General features: G+C 40.0%; 1 protein-coding gene across 10 annotated transcripts in view; it reads right to left on the bottom strand.

The window, feature by feature from the left end:
* POC5 (POC5 centriolar protein) overlaps positions 1-17,584 on the bottom strand; it is a 52,240-nt gene that overhangs the window by 34,046 nt on the left and 610 nt on the right. For 3 of the 10 annotated variants that reach the window (XM_075128521.1, XM_048851527.2, XM_048851529.2), the window contains exons 2-3: positions 14,676-14,776; positions 8,515-8,665 (exon numbers count right to left, since the gene is read on the bottom strand). The exons of 1 other annotated variant lie outside the window; for it this stretch is intronic. In XM_075128521.1, coding sequence (XP_074984622.1) covers positions 8,515-8,665; positions 14,676-14,759 — 235 coding nt within the window. In that variant the 5' untranslated portion in view covers positions 14,760-14,776. Of the gene's footprint in view, positions 1-8,514; positions 8,666-14,675; positions 14,777-15,982; positions 16,041-17,584 lie in introns of those variants that run through there. 6 more of the 10 variants (XM_048851531.2, XM_048851530.2, XM_048851535.2 and 3 more) reach the window with 4 other exon arrangements.

The raw sequence follows: 17,584 nt of genomic DNA, 5'->3' as shown, positions 1-17,584 counted from the left end.
TTGTTTCTAGTTCCGGTGTCAAAAATTCAAAAAGGATGTTGAAAAACTGGAGAGGATTCAGAAAAAACTCATGAGAATGATTAAACTATTAGAAAACATGCCTTATAGTGATAAGCTAAATAGATTGAGCTCCTTGAGTCTAATAAAGAGATGGTTAAGGAGTGACTTGATTAGCCTATAAGTACCTCCCTAGGGAACAAATATTTAATAATGAGTTCTTCAAGCTAGCTGAGAAATTTATAACACAAACAATAGCTGGAAGTTGAACCTACACAAATTCAGAAGGAAATAAGGCATACATTTTTGATGGTGAGAGTAATTAACTTGGAACAGTTTACCAAGGGTCGTGGTGCATTCTCCATCACTGAATTTTTAAATCAGAATTGGCTGTTTTTCTAAGAGAGATGTTCTAGGAATTGTTTTAGGGAAGTTCTATGGCCTATGTTATACAGGGTCAGACTACATGATCATAATGGTTCCTTCTGGCCTTGGAATCTATATACTCTGGCTTCTCCACATGAACTGCATGGGAATAGAAAGATTGTCAGGATAATAAATCAGAAGGCTTTCCAGAGGAAGGATGTAATGTCAGTTTACGCTTGTGTTTAAAAAAAAATTAACAAAAAACACACACCTATGAAAGGAGGATCAACAAGCACCTAAATTTCACTTATTCTATCAATTGAAATAAGCACAAACAAAACTTTAGAGATGGTATAAGGAATAGTCCCCAGCACACTCAAATGGTGGAAAGTTAAATCTAGTAAGAATTAAGCTTAAGTAGGATGAGGTGGAGGAATTCCATACCCAAGCGTAAAGATAAATCATCCTCTTAAGGAATCATTTAACTGTAGAATGTGCAGAAACTGAAGATCCTTTAATTGGGTGGGGGTGATGGGTGAACTGCTACTCACCAATGAGCCTAAATCATTGCAACAGATAAACCATACATCTTTAGAGGTATAAAATGATCCAGGATAAATTGAATGGAGCATAACTGAGAGGCTGCATTTTGCGTATAGCTCACCTAGAAAAATGTTTCCATTTTAAGTTCAGAACAAATTACGACCAAATTACAAACTCAAAGGTTTTAAAATGAGACACAAAATGTTAATTCACGGCCAATGAGGACTGAAGAGAAGTAAAGGTGAATCTTTTTTCTGTAAAGAACCTAAAGGTTCTTTAGTTCCCTTTTCTATTTGTCAGTTTTAATTGAACCATGAAAGAAAACATTGTTTATCTGGAAATATTTAGTCTCAAAAGTCAATTTTTCCTTTCTGACCTGACAATTTAGCAGCTCAGGTTCTATGTTTAGACAGCAAGAATACCCACTCAAACTAAAGCAGAACTGCCAATTCAACTCTACACTGTTAGGCACTCAGATACAGAGATGATGAGCACAGTATAAAAAAATAAACTTTAAATAGTAAGCTCATAAATCATGACAAGAAAAAACACAGAATCCTGAGCGCTGACCTTGGATGTACGATTATTTTTAATTTATGAAAATTTTTAGAAGAATAACTTGCAGGGAGAAAATCTCTCAGTTTCTTATTCAGTTATTAAGCTTGTCCTTCACAAGGTTTTGGCTGTTTCATTCTAGAAATGCCAGTGTAACCAGTCTGTTTTGCCTGACTGAAAATAAATGCGTATTTGTGGTGTACATGGTAGCTTTAAAAATTCTCAGCATTCTTTTCAGACAGATAGCCTATCTTCCTGTAGTACCCTCTTCAAGAAAGTAGGAGCAATCATCAAACAAACGGCTGTCTATGGGCCCTGATTCTGTTACCTTTACTTATACCAAGTATTATCATACTCCATAAATAATCCTGTTGCAGAGCAAGGTACTGAACTTGAATAGGATGTCAGCATCAACCACTACATTTGTTCAATTCTGAAGAAAATCATACCATGAACCAGAAAACTGTATCCATGGAGACTGATTGGGGATTGGTCCTGCTTTTTTTTTTTTTAATTAATCTTTAAATTTAAAAAAAAAAATATTGGGGGGAGGGATAGCTCAGTGGTTTGAGCTTCGGCCTGCTACACCCAGGGTTGTAAGCTCAATCCTTGAGGGGGCCATTTAGGGATGTAGGGCAAAAATTGGGGATTGGTCCTGCTTTGAGCAGGGAGTTGGACTAGATGACCTCCTGAGGTCCCTTCCAACCCTGATATTCTATGATTCTATGATTTCAGTGTAGTTGGAATTGAAATCTCTAGACAACACCAGCAGTATTTTTTTTGACTGGGATTTGCTATGTAATGTTGTTCCGAACTGGTACAAAATTGGGACTTTTCCTCATTTACCTTCACAGGCTCAGCAACTCAGGGGTTTCCAGTAACTTGTTCTAGAACTGTCCTACAATTCTAGAGTGTTACAATTGTGTTTGAATCCTGTTGACCTACATCATCATGTTAATACCACCTAACTCTTTCTTAGTGCTTTTAACCATAGATATCAAAATGCTTTCCAATGGGGATGAGTCTCATTACCCCTATTTTACAGAAGGAGAAACTGAAAGATACATAAAACCAACCAGTTGTAATTAATGTTTCCCTCACCATCCGCATTCATTGTGTTGGGAGATTTGAAGCCCAGAGAAAAATTCTTTTGACTTCAAATCATTTATACCATAGTGGACTCTATTCCCAGATGTATCTGCTCTTACTCTAGCAAGAGTTGGAGGACAACATGGAACTCTATGATTAAGGATACGAATTAGTCACAGAGGTCATGTATTCTGTGACTTTAACAGATCTGTGACTTCTTTGGCTCTGGCTGTCGGCACTGGGCATGTTACTGTTTATTACACAGCACTGACACACTTCGCATACAGGCTATGTCTACACTACCGCAGTAAGTCGACCTACACTACGCAAATGGCCCACCTTGATTATCATGCACATTGTAAAGAGAGTGGTCAGTTTGGATAAGCTATTGCCAGCAGGAGAGTGAGTTTGTGTGTGGGGGGGCGGAGGGTGAGAAAACCTGGATTTGTGCTGGAAATGGCCCAACCTGATGATCACTTTAGATAAGCTATTACCAGCAGGAGAGTGGGGTGGGAGGAGGTATTGTTTCATGGTCTCTGTGTATATAATGTCTTCTGTAGTCGATGAAGTGAGCTGTAGCTCACGAAAGCTCATGCTCAAATAAATTGGTTAGTCTCTAAGGTGCCACAAGTACTCCTTTTCTTTTTGCGAATACAGACTAACACGGCTGTTACTCTGAAACCTGTCATTATGCAAGGCACTGCATTTAGCCGTATGGAGTGGAAATCTATCAACTGCATGAAAAAACTTGTACAGATACAGACAGACATCATCTTCCTTTCCAAATGCAAACAGATGGACATTGTACCAAAAGGACTGAAGGTAAAAAATCCATTACAATCTACATACCACACAGACTATGCTGACAGCTTGTGCCATACGCTCTCAAAGAAACTGTGGAATCACCTGATCAACATCCTCTACAGCAAACAGGGAAAGATTAAGAATGAGCTCTCAAAAATGGATACTCTCATAAAAAAACAACCTTCCACACAAACTTCCTCTTGGGCTGGATTTTACTAAAACTAGACAAGCCATTTACAACGCACACTTTGCTTCTCTACAAAAGAAAAAGGACACTAAACTTTCTAAACTACTACATGCTACAAGGGGCCACAGCAATGGTTCGCTCAACCCACCCAGCAATATTGTTAACCTATCCAACTATACTCTCAGCCCAGCAGAAGCAGCTGTCTTATCTCGGGGCCTCTCCTTCTGCCCCTCCACCCCCACGAACATGATACAGTTCTGTGGTGACCTAGAATCCTATTTTCGACGTCTCCGACTCAAGGAATATTTCCAAAATACCTCTGAACAACATACTAATCCACAGAGGCCTCCCTACCAACATTACAAAAAGAAGGATTCTAGGTGGACTGAAGGTCGAAACAGCAGACTGGACTTCTACATAGACTGCTTCCGCTGACGTGCACGGGCTGAAATTGTGGAAAAGCAGCATCACTTGCCCCATAACCTCAGCTGTGCAGAACACAATGCCATCCACAGCCTCAGAAACAACTCTGACATCAGAATCAAAAAGGCTGACAAAGGAGGTGCTGTCATCATGAATAGGTCGGAATATGAACAAGAGGCTGCTCAGCAGCTCTACAATACCACTTTCTACAAGCCATTACCCTATGATCCCACTGAGAGTTACCAAAAGCAACTACAGCATTTGCTCAAGAAACTTCCTGAAAAAGCACAAGATCAAATCCGCACAGACACACCCCTGGAACTCCGACCTGGGATATTCTATCTACTACCCAAGATCCATAAACCTGGAAATCCTGGACGCCCCATCATCTCAGGCATTGGCACCCTGACAGCAGGATTGTCTGGCTATGTAGACTCCCTCCTCAGCCCCTACGCTACCAACACTCCCAGCTACCTTCGAGACATCACTGACTTCCTGAGGAAACTACAATCCATCGGTGATCTTCCTGATAACACCATCTTGGCCACTATGGATGTAGAAGCCCTCTACACCACACAAAGATGGACTACAAGCCATCAAGAACAGTATCCCCGATAATGTCATGGCTAACATGGTGGCTGAACTTTGTGACTTTGTCCTTACCCATAACTATTTTACATTTGGGGACAATGTATACCTTCAGATCAGCGGCACTGCTATGGGTACCCGCGTGGCCCCACAGTATGCCAACATTTTTATGGCTGACTTCGGGGACGAGAGCTGAGGAAGCGTTGTTCTAACGCCCCTACTCTACTTGCGCTATATTGATGACATCATCATCATCTGGACCCATGGAAAAGAAGCCCTTGAGGAATTCCACCATGATTTCAACAATTTCCATCCCACCATCAACCTCAGCCTGGTCCAGTCCACACAAGAGATCCACTTCCTGGACACTACAGTGCTAATAAACAATGGTCACATAAACACCACCCTATACCGGAAACCTACTGACCGCTATTCCTACCTGCATGCCTCCAGCTTTCACCCTGACCACACCACACGATCCATCGTCTACAGCCAAGCTCTGCGATACAACCGCATTTGCTCCAACCCCTCAGACAGAGACAAACACCTACAAGATCTCTATCAAGCATTCTTACAACTACAATACCCACCTGCTGAAGTGAAGAAACAGATTGATAGAGTCAGAAGAGTTCCCAGAAGTCACCTACTACAGGACAGGCCTAACAGAACGCCACTAGCCGTCACCTTCAGCCCCCAACTAAAACCTCTCCAACGCATTATTAAGGATCTACAACCTATCCTGAAGGATGACCCAAAACTCTCACAAATCTTGGGAGACAGGCCAGTCCTTGCCTACAGACAGCCCCCAACCTGAAGCAAATACTCACCAACAACCACATAGCACACAACAGAACCACTAACCCAGGAACCTATCCTTGCAACAAAGCCCGTTGCCAACTGTGCCCACATATCTATTCAGGGGACACCATCAAAGGGCCTAATCACATCAGCCACACTATCAGAGGCTCGTTCACCTGCACATCCACCAATGTGATATATGCCATCATGTGCCAGCAGTGCCCCTCTGCCATGTACATTGGTCAAACTGGATAGTCTCTACATAAAAGAATAAATGGACACAAATCAGATGTCAAGAATTATAACATTCATAAACCACTCGGAGAAAACTTCAATCTCTCTGGTCACGCAATCACAGACATGAAGGTCGCTATCTTACAACAAAAAAACTTCAAATCCAGACTCCAGCGAGAAACTGCTGAATTGGAATTCATTTGCAAACTGGATACTATTAATTTAGGCTTAAATAGAGACTGGGAGTGGCTAAGTCATTATGCAAGGTAGCCTATTTCCCCTTGTTTTTTTCTACCCTCCCCACCCCCGACGTTCTGGTTAAACTTGGATTTATGCTGGAAATGGCCCACCTTGATTATCATGCACATTGTAAGGAGAGTGGTCAGTTTGGATAAGCTGTTGCCAGCAGGAGAGTGAGTTTGTGTGTGGGGGGGGGTGAGAAAACCTGGATTTGTGCTGGCAATGGCCCACCTTGATTATCATGCACATTGTAGGGAGAGTGGTCACTTTGGATGAGCTATTACCAGCAGGAGAGTGAGTTTGTGTGTGTGGTTTTTGGAGGGGGGTGGGGGGGGTGAGAAAACCTGGATTTGTGCTGGAAATGGCCCACCTTGATTATCATGCACATTTTAAAGAGAGTGGTCACTTTGGATGGGCTATTACCAGCAGGAGAGTGAGTTTGGGGGGGGGGGGGGCAGAGGGTGAGAAAATCTGGATTTGTGCTGGAAATGGCCCACCTTGATTATCATGCACATTTTAAAGAGAGTGGTCACTTTGGATGGGCTATTACCAGCAGGAGAGTGAGTTTGGGGGGGGGGGGGGGGCAGAGGGTGAGAAAATCTGGATTTGTGCTGGAAATGGCCCAACCTGATGATCACTTTAGATAAGCTATTACCAGCAGGAGAGTGGGGTGGGAGGAGGTATTGTTTCATGGTCTCTGTGTATATAATGTCTTCTGTAGTTTCCACAGTATGCATCCGATGAAGTGAGCTGTAGCTCACGAAAGCTCATGCTCAAATAAATTGGTTAGTCTCTAAGGTGCCACAAGTACTCCTTTTCTTTTTACGTTATTCATGTAGCTGGAGTCAACATAACTTAGGTCGAATTACCACCGGAGGTCAATTGGAGAGTGATCTGCTGTTGATTTGGTGGGTCTTCACTAGACCCGCTAAATCAACTGCCGGTGGATTGATATCAGAGTGTCAATCCCAGCTGTAGTGTGGATATAGCCACAGACATTCTCATAATCTCTTCTCATCCCAGAGAGGTCACTTCATGCTCATGCCCATAAACTTCATAAGTACAGAACTACGCAGACTGCATTTGAACCTTTCCATGACAGCATTAATTGTTCTCAAGTATGAGTTTTCAAATTCCTTGTGTGTGTGTCTGCATTTCAGTATCACCTGCCACTCTTGTGCTCTTATCAGGGGTAAAAACCGGCCTTCTACCCCTTCCCACAGAGGTTCTTGTGTTCAGAGAATCCACTGTGGTTGTGCTGCACTGGGGAGAAGTTTTGGAGATGATGCACTAATGGGACTCAGCGCCTCTTATAAATGAAGAAATATTTCTTCAAGTGGCATCTGTGTGTTTGGAAAGGAGGGGTAGAGTAGGAGAAAGGGTGTTGCTGGCCAGAGTGCATGAATGTGGCTTTCACTACACAGATTAACTGGCCAAACCTCTGTGGAAGGGGAAGTACAAGGGACACAGCTGCTACTGCTGCCCTGAAAACATTGACTTACGGCCTGGAATATCCAATGAACCATTAAATTGTTACTACTTGAAAATTAAAAAAACAAACACCATTAAAAAAATAAGCCATTCAAACATTGTGTAGATGTAGCAGATTCCTAATGATAAAAAAGCACATTAATAAATGCTCTCCATGTTGGAGCATCTTTTCACATTAGACAACACACAAAATGCTTTGCTTTATCTTAGGATGCTTATTATTCTTGCTCAAACTACTCTCACAACAGCTCTCTAACATGAAAAGCTATGTTCTTAGGAGAAGTTAGTATATGTTATTAAGATGAAAGGGAATATTATCCAAGAAACTTTGAAGTAACACATAGCACTGGTTTCTTAGGTTTAAAGTTGTCAGTTCAAAGACATCAGTGGAAGGGTATTATCAAGGGGCAATACTCGGTCACTAGCATCAGAGAAATATCATATATTTGCATGGATGTAAGTGAAAAGGAGACTATTTTATTTTGGTGTTATTTGCTAGTATGTTCACTTCTTAAAAGAAGCACATATAATCTCATAGTATGTATTTGAAAAACATTGAAAATACTTGCTCTTAATGCAGACCACATCTTAACAGAGTGCACTTTGTGGACCACTTCCCCTCCCATTCCATATTGCAAAATATCCCTATGGTAACTATGGCAATCGCCTACAGGAAAACAAACTATTTATGTATTTTTAGTTCTTTGTTGTGATTTAGCAACTAGAAGTTAAGAGAACCACCAGCACCATGTAACCAGCCAGTTTCCATAAACCATCTGGAGTGCTCCACAGACAGTGGTTTTGGGATCCCTGTTAGTAGAACTCCCTCTTTAGCTTATTTTCAAACTATTACACAAGGTAGATTTAAGCTAAAGTAAGATATAAGACTGACAGAGTAGTTTCTTTAAAAACGTCAAAATTCCCTACAAAACTTAAGACTAGACAAACAATGCTACAGGCTTTAACTATATCACAAACACTTATGTTTTGAGCTCCAGAATAGCAGATATTTAGAAGAACCCTTTATCACGGAGTTTTTTTTCTTAAGGTAACCAAAGTTTGCATATTATATCAGCCAGTGCAGTTCAAATGATGCAATCACCAGATACTCAGATAATAGTATCTATTTATGTTACGAAAATTCTATTTATACTCTAACATATAAACACATTTCTCCCTCTCCCCCCCACACACACTACCTGGAGTCTTAGGGTAATTGATGACTTCATCCATTAAACTTGAAAACCTGTCATGTGCTGTCAGTTCTGCAGCAGGCTCAGACTGCCTCAGGACACATGGTTCAAACTTTGGAGTCACTACAGCATAACGAAGCAGCTCTTCATATTCATCCTGTCACAACAGGATGATAAATAATTATAAAGCTACTGTTATAGTTTTTAAACACGAACACAGGAAGAAAGGAATGAAAATGGATATGTTAGCTTTTAAATGAGTGTTTTGTATCACATGGTAGAATAATAATTTTACTTATGTTTTCATGGCTCAGCTGTTTCCCTTCAATTTAATAGGCAGAGTTAATGATTTAGCTCCCTTTTATTTCCTATTTTAGAAAGCCCATACTGCATTCTAGTTAATGCATTATAACGACCATACAGTACACATTCTAAATAATTCTTTGCTATCTGAATTAAAATTACAGATCTTATAGGAAGCACTCTAAATTACTTTAAAAAACAGCATAAGTGTTGGACAAATATTTCTTCAAATCACTTAAGTTATCAGATGACCTACTACTACTTTTGCGCATCATTCTTATTGTATATGAAGAAGTATACTTTTATTCCCAACACAGAGGTGCCAATGAGGAGTACATCAGATTTCAATGTTTGCACAATGAGAATATATTTGGGAGGAATTACAAATACGACATTTGGTTGTTTAATGTCCTCCCGTCTAAATTTGATTTGAATATTCTCACTTACTTTAAAATATTTAACTTTTGTTGTGTGTTACATTTATACCTTATTGGAAAAACAAAGGCCACCACCACAAACTCCAGAACTTGGATTCTATAATTTTCAATGTGTGTTATTGTAGCATATTGGAAATGGGTTGTATCACTTTGGATAGTATGCAAGCACCTCTAGTGAAACTGTTCAGAAATCTGCCATGTATTATAGCAATCCTGCAACACCACTATAGTTGAGGTTACATCACAACTCCTGTTTAAAGGTTGAGCTTTCTAAGTCCTCTAAAAATGAAATGCTAAATTGGATTCCTTTGAAATTTGCTGTGACCAGAACACAGTGAGATATCAAGGAAATGAAAGCCCAACCAACAGTTCAAAGTTGTTAGTGAACTAACAGCATCACTATTTACTCCTACTGTCCCTTCTATTTTAGAATATCAAGGCACTACACAATACAAATGATAAATTAAGTTTCATTGCAACCCTGCATGGTGAGTTAAGTAAGGATTAATTATTTAACCAAGGTTAATGCATCTGCTGAAAAACAGACAGCAAGAAGGTAGCAAGACACACAGATACAACACAGATATTTTCATTTCCAGTCACATGGTTTGGCCACACTCTTCTTCTCACGGTCATGCTGCTTAATATGTACATCCCGAGCACTCAAAATATTCATACCAAACCCAAGGGAAAATTAGAGTATATAGACAGTCCTCTGAAGTTCTCATTTCTCTCAGTAAGACCCCATTCATTACTTGCAAGAACAAATATGACGCTATATCCAAACTGATCCAACATGTAATATCATGGAAGTATTGCTCATGTAATCTAAAACAGCCACCGAATTTATGGCATGAAACTTTGCCATAGAAAGTTACAGGGCAATGCTGACAGAAAGGAAGTTTGTATTTTCTTTTTTTAATTGAAACAAGAAAAGAGCAAACTATGAGATTTAATGTGGACTATGAACATTTTAAGTAATTAACCAAAAGGAGAAGCCGCTATCCTATTAAAAAAAAAAACGAAAAAAAACAGCCCTGTCATTGAAGTGCAGAGGTGGCCAACAATTGTGAAGTATAAAAAAACCCCCAACTGGTTTAAGGTTCACATGGATACAAAACGTTATCCCCCCCCCCCCCCCCCACACACACACACACCCCATGGTCTAAATATCACTCCAAAGCTATTTCAGTGCTGCACATCAACTACAAAATCCCACTGGAGCATAAAATTGGCTTCTAGAGGTAAAGTGCTGGAAACTGGAGGTCAGAGAGGTTGGGATTATTTAGCCTAGTTTTGCAATATTAAAACATTAATGTATTTGAGAACACAGTATTTCCATTATTCTATGAGATGGGAAAAACTAAAACAGAAAACTCAGCAACAGCCGAAGCATTAAACGATTTTTTTTTAATTTCAGCTTATGCCAAAAAGGTTAGCATGATCGGATGACAAACGTAGCGAACATCAGTGTAAATGGGTAGGATCTAAGGCTAAAATAAGGAAAGAACAAGTTAAGAATTACTTAGACAAGCTAGATGTTTTCAAGTCAGCAGGGCCTGATGAAATACATCCTAGAATACTTAAGAAACTGGCTGAAGAGATCTGAGCCACTAGCGATTATCTTTGAGAACTCGTGGAAAATGGGAGAGATACCAGACAACTGAAAAAGGGCAAATATAGTACCTATCTATAAAAAAAAAAGGGGGGGGGTGAGGGAGAGAATAACAACCACCCAGGGAATTATCAACACATCTTAACTTTGGTACCCAGAAAGAAATTTGAGCAAATAATTAAAAAATCAACTTGTAAGCACCTAGACATAAGGTGATAAGTAACAGTCAGCATGGATTCATCAAGAACAAATCAAGTCAAACCAATCTAATAGCCTTATTTGACAGAGTAAGAACCCCTGTGGGTGGAGAGAAGAAGATGATGTAATATATCTTAACTTTAGTGAGGCTCTGATACTGTTTCACATGACCTTCTCATAAGCAAACTAGGGAAATATAGCCTAGACGAACCTACTATAAGGTGGGTGCATATGGTTGGAAAACCAAACTCAATAGTTATCAGTGCTTCACTGTCAATCTGGAAGGGCATATCAAGTGGGATCCTGCAAGAATCTGTCCAGGGTCTGGTTCTATTAAATATCTGCATAGAGAGAATACACTTATAAAGTTTGCAGACAAACCCAAGCTGAGACGGAGTGCAAGCACTTTGGAGGACAGGATTAGAATTCAAAATGATCTTTACAAACAGGAGAAATGGTCTGATATAAATAGGATGAAGTTTAATAAGGACAAATGCAAAGTACTACACTCAGGAAGGAACAATCAATTGCACAAATACAAAATGGGAAATGACTGCCTAGGAAGGAGTACTGTAGGAAAGGATTATAGTGGGTCACAAACTAAATATGAGTCAACAATGTAATACTGCTGCAAAAAAGCAAACATCATTCTGGGATATATTAGCCGGAGCGTTGTAAGTAAGACACAAGAAGTAATTCTTCCATTCTACTCAGCACTGATAAGGCCTCACCTGAACTAGTGTGTCTAGTTCCGGGCACCACACTTCAGGAAAGATTTGGACAAATTGGAGAAAATCCAGAGGAGAGCAACAAAAATGATTATAGGTCTAGAAAACATGACCTACGAGGAAAGATAGAAAAAAATGGGTTTGTGTAGTCTGGAGAAGAGAAGACTGAGGGGGTACATGGTAACAGTCTTCAAGTATGTAAAAGGAGGTTATAAAGAGAACAGTTTATAACTCTCCTCCTTATCCAGGACAGGACAAGAAGTAGTGGATTTAAATTGCAGCAAGGGGATATTTAGGTTAGATATTAGGAAAATCTTCCTAACTGTCAGGGTACTTATTCAGTGGAACAAATTACCTAGACAAGCTGTGAACCTACATCAGTGGAGATTTTTAAGAGCAGGTTAGACAAACACCTGTCAGGGATGAAGATAATACTTAGTCTTGCCTCAGTGCAGAGGACTGAACTAGATGGCCTATTGAGATCCCTTCCAGTCCTGTTTCTAGGATTCTATTATTTCAAGATTTAAAAAAATAATCAGACTCTAATAGTTCTAAGAAAAGCAGCATCAGTATATAGATGTTAAGTACCTCTGTAAATCTGACCCATAGTGACTATGTCACACTAGACTAGACTTTGAACCAACTGTAAGGATGATTATTATCTGCATGTTGTCCTCAGGATCTGCCTGATATTCAGTAACAATTTAATGCAGACACAGTCCTGTCTATTTTCAGAACTTATATAACAACGCTTTTGTCTTATCCTCTGACTTAAGTGTTGGCAATATGGATGAATTGTTCTTATTGATAGGCTTTCTGATGTGGATTCAACAAGAGGCATAGCCATATATACTATACTTGGGGAAGAAGCACATGCCTTGCAAAAATGTATCACTTCTAAATCTATAGTTCAAAGGGACAAATAGGGCCACTGACTCAAGTACTTGACCACTCAAATGTAATTGCTCTACCAAAAGACAGGCTCTCAACCTGGAGAACTAGTTTGTCACGGCAGAGGTCCCCCTAGCAACAAGATCAATAGTTGGTACTGGCCAGGAGGTCACATGACAGAGGGACTAGAAGGTTATAAAAAGACAGGAGCTGATCCTTCAGTCCCTTCAGACTCTTCAGTCATTTTTCACCAGCTCAGGCTGAAAAGAGTTGCATGTAGGACCCTAATGAGGTAGGGAGAACCCTGCCTTCCTGAACACAGATGGGAAGGATGAGCTAGTGAGCAGCACTGCCTTTAGGATGTTAGTTGTTTTCTAAATGATATGTACTCTTGTGCATTATTTGTTAAGCAGAGTGCAATGGTGTTAGAATATTGAGCTAAGTCTCTACCTACCATTTGGCCTGTTGAAGAAGGAAACTGGAAGGCTCAATAATTTGGGAGGAATTCTGGGAGAGGGTATATTTGAGTTACTAGGGTATCGTATGGGTCAATGCTGGTCTTTGGGGCCTGAGGCAAGTGGGCTGCAGGGCTCAATTTCCATGAAGGGGTAGCAGAAAGTGCACAGGAAGTATGCCAAAGAGGCTAAGGGAGGAAATAGCACTCCAGGTACCTCAGACCCAGGAAAGCACACAGCACATGCTGGATTGAGGGTCTCGATTCTCTCACAGCCATCTGGGTGCCATCAAGGGGAGCCCAACCAGATCTGTGACAATCTCCTCTTACGCTCATGAAAATTGATATTACTAAGGAGGATATTTCTGTTGAAAGGAGCTATAGAATTCCTATGTGTAAACTGGAAAGAAGAACAACCACCACCATAATAATCTCTATTAGAATCCTCAAGGCAGCAGAAGACATTACTTATAAAAAACAATAGAATTATTATATTTTCTAAATCAAGCCTCATCACACAGGCCAAACACAACGGGTGAAATGTTGCCATTGACATAGAGGGAGCCAAGATTTCACCCATTTATCCTTCATTCGGGATAAATGGGGGTTGGGGGGAGAGAAAGCTTCATTGTTTAAGTAAGATAGCTGAAATAATAAGAACAACCATCCAAAAGACATGCCAGAGGCAACACTAGTCACAAGCTGAGCTATGTGGGCAGACAGGTTTCACTGGAGGAAGAATGCAAATGCAGAAGACTGGGTACTTGGGGAGGGGGGGCATGGGAGTTGTGCGGGGGGGGGGGGGGGGGCGGACAGACAGATAAATATCACAGAAGGAGAAGGCAGCAGAAAGGTAAGGACAGCCAGAGAAGTGCTTGCAGCACGACGCTGGAAGAAAGCAAAGAGAGAACCTTCTGGGTTGAGTGCTGGCTGGAAAAAGAGGCTTGGAATATCAAGCAAAGAAACTGCCTTCTGTTTGATTGCTATTGTGTTCAAGGAAACGGGACTATGTACATTCTTTGTAAATAAACAGGATTGCACCAAAGAAACTACTAGCATCGTTCTTTCCTCCTAACAGAAAGAACATTCAGGATCTTGAATATTGGTTAGCCACTAAGGTCAAAAGGCAGAATGATGCTTTCTATCCTCAATAGTAGTTTTATTGTTTTAATTTAGTAATGCACACCAGTGAGAACAGCTGTAAGAAAGCAGCACTTTTCTACTTTTGGGATTAATGTGCTCTCTCTTAAACTTAAGTTAAGACACATGCTCCATATATTAAATTTTTTTGTGTAATTACATCGAGTTTGCTAATTTTTGCTTAGTAAAGATTCAGTGTGGTTATTTGCTTATTAAAGCCTCAAATTTTGCTTGTATTCTCTATTTTGCTTCCTTCCATTAGCATTTTTATTTCTCTTGTATGCCTAAAATCAATAAAAATTTAAAAAGATGAAAAAGTTATCCACAGCATTTCTTCACAGTTACACTTTGTCAAATAAAATGCCGTAAAAGAGGTTCAAATGCAGTTGCTTCTGTCCTACCTGAAGATCTGAAGAGACAGAACTGCCTCGATCTGAGTCTTTTGGCAAAACTGGACTTGTGCTTGTTTCCTCATCTGATGACATTCTGCACAAAGACAATTCTATAAAATACCAGAAGCAGAACTTCATTTTCTAGTTACAACAAATGATTGTGGCCCTTCCCTAAACAAAGGAGTTGGGTAGGATAGACCCTATGTAGGGACCTGGGACATGCAGCAGCCAAAGGACTTGAGGCCCAACAGGAAGAAAGGTGTTGACGTATTGCAGCTTTGAAGAGCCCCTGCTGAAAGGCAATAGATTTTGTTGGGCACAGAAAGAAAACTGATTAATTTTAGGGTATACGGAAGAGAATGGGTGAATAAACAAATGATTATTGAGTCAAGTATGAATTTGTGAGCTAGGAGGACTGATTAGACAGTGTATAACAGGGCGGTGTAGTTATCTGGTGTGCATGTGAGGAACAGCTATTAGCTGTGTCTGAGCAAAAGAGAACAGGGAAGTTTTGTCTAGAGTACGTTCATGCAAGTGGTTTTATAAACAGGGGAAAGGGTTGTGTATAAAAAGACCTACACAGACAACAGGCAAAACTGGCTGTTTATACAAGTGAAATAAAATATGAAAAGAGAACTGAAAACATACTTTCTATCTAATTTTTAAATAGATATTTTTTGATAGAAGTATCATTTTTAATTTGCCAGTATTCCTTTAAATTTTATCATTAAATTGGCAGAAAGTAACCGCCTTTAAGTATCTGTATATCTATTGTTGTTGTTTTCAAAATGACAAGCAAATAGGTAGTGTCTTATTCCCCTAGTTATATGTAGTAATGTGGATGGAAGTTGTGTTTGCACATTAAAGAGAGGGGAGACTCCATTACTCAGAATAATTGATTATCCAGTATTGCTTAAACAGTTTCAGGTATTATTTTGTTTTGTATGGAAAAAAACAAACTAAAGAGGCTCTTCTTGCACTACATAAGCTTTTTGCCACTAGTATAGTTGTTTTTTACTTTCAATACTTGCAGAATTTAAGTAACTTTCCTAAATTTCTGGTGTGCGGAAGAAAACTTTGTAGGCAGAAATCATGTATGCAAAGATTTCACCATACTGAACTTTTACACCAACCAAGTATAAACCCGTAAATCCAGTCATCTGATGTAAATGTTGTCAGGGCGTTACACATTGCAAAGAGCAAAGCTACAGCAGCTTGCTTTATAAAATGGATTTAAAAATGGGAGCACAACTTAGTTAATAATGCCAGGTCCCAATTCTGCAACTGATTCTAGATGGGCACACCCTTGCACTCACATAGAGCTCCACTAAATTCAGTGATGCGCAGGCATGCTGTCAGGGCCCAAACTCACATCTGTGGAGGATAGCACAAAAAGACATCAGAACAAGTTAGCTACAATAGCCTCCAAGATCAATACAGTCATGTAAAAAGATAAAGAAAAGCTTTAAGCTACTTTCCCAACTATGATTCTGAATTTGTTTTAACTCATTTAAAATCAGTTAGAGAGACTGGAAGCCCTAGGATGCTTAACCCCTTGCTGAAATTCACACTTTTGGTTTCTCAGTGCTCAGGGTCACTGTTGTAGATACTTCAAAGACAGGAGATGTAGCATTTCCTGCCTTTGAATTATCCATGACTTGGGGAATGGAAAGTTACTCTCAGAACAGAGAAATTGACATTCTAAAAATGCTTTAAAAACAATTTAAAGGCTGTGATTGTTTCTGGTCCAAACTCAAAGAGACAGGACCGCTGAGTCTCTGATTAATGCTAGTGCCCAATGTGCCATAAACTATATAATAGGTGATATATATATAGACATACAGAGTGAAATTTCAAGTATTTGCTAAAACACTTTGTATTACTTCACTGTGCGTTTTATTGTGCCACTAAAACAATTGCAAGGTTTGTCAGTTTCAGGTTTGGGTCATTTATTTGAAAGAAGAAAATCTAGTATGTCTTAAATTTTGGAATTCTCTCAGTTTATATCCAGAAGAATAGATTTCACAACAGAAACCCACACTAAAACAAAACAGGAAAACTGGCTTACTGCATTGAGGTCACTATTTTCAGAAATCAAGATCATATTAGGGCAGGGAGTAACTTATTTGTTTTGATTTCAGTGGGCAAAGCACTTGACTTTAAGTGAGGATATGAGATCAGTTCAATGCTTACTCACGAAAGCTCATGCTCAAATAAATTGGTTAGTCTCTAAGGTGCCACAAGTACTCCTTTTCTTTTTACTTTTCTTTGGTAAGCCTAGTATGTTGCAAATAACCTGGTATTGACACAGCTCTTAGCAGGGGAGTCTTTCTGTAGATTAGAAAAGAAAATCTGTCCTCTCTCTATATAAGCCAGGGTTCACCACATCTTCCCCCCTCCCTCCACACCTCACCTGAGTTTGCAAACACAGGTGATAGCTATATTATTAAGTTTTGTATTTGGAATTTCCAAGTAATGTCCACTCTACAGCTTCCACCATTAGCACCACCGGTAGAGCTGCTCCAATGGTGGGTGAACAATTGTTACAAAGGGCACAAGTGAGAGCAAGATCAGACTGAACAATAGTATTGCTGAGATGTGCAGATGGGGAGGAGCAACTGAGTCTTCAAAAGTCTCTGGGGAAATGCAGAAGACAGGAACGTACAACTGAGAAAACAGGTTACTGACTCCCACCGGGGAAGAGGATTATTATGGTATCTGAAATAGGAGGTGGAAGGTCACGTGCTCCGTGAGGGCTGTGGATAACTCCACAAGTAGTCATGTAGGCAGAGGGGCAGCGGCAGCTATGGTTATGGGGCAGGGAGACAGAGGGCTAAAGGTTATGGGCAGGAGGGACTGTGGGTATGGATGAGGAGGCAGAGGGGCCGTAGCTATAGGACAGGCTGGGAATTAGGGGC

The sequence above is a fragment of the Caretta caretta genome, chromosome 5 (assembly GCF_965140235.1).
Source record: "Caretta caretta isolate rCarCar2 chromosome 5, rCarCar1.hap1, whole genome shotgun sequence".
NCBI lineage: Eukaryota > Metazoa > Chordata > Testudines > Cheloniidae > Caretta > Caretta caretta.
The sequence above is the reverse complement of the archived record's forward strand: the minus strand, read 5'-3'. Positions and strand labels throughout refer to the sequence as shown.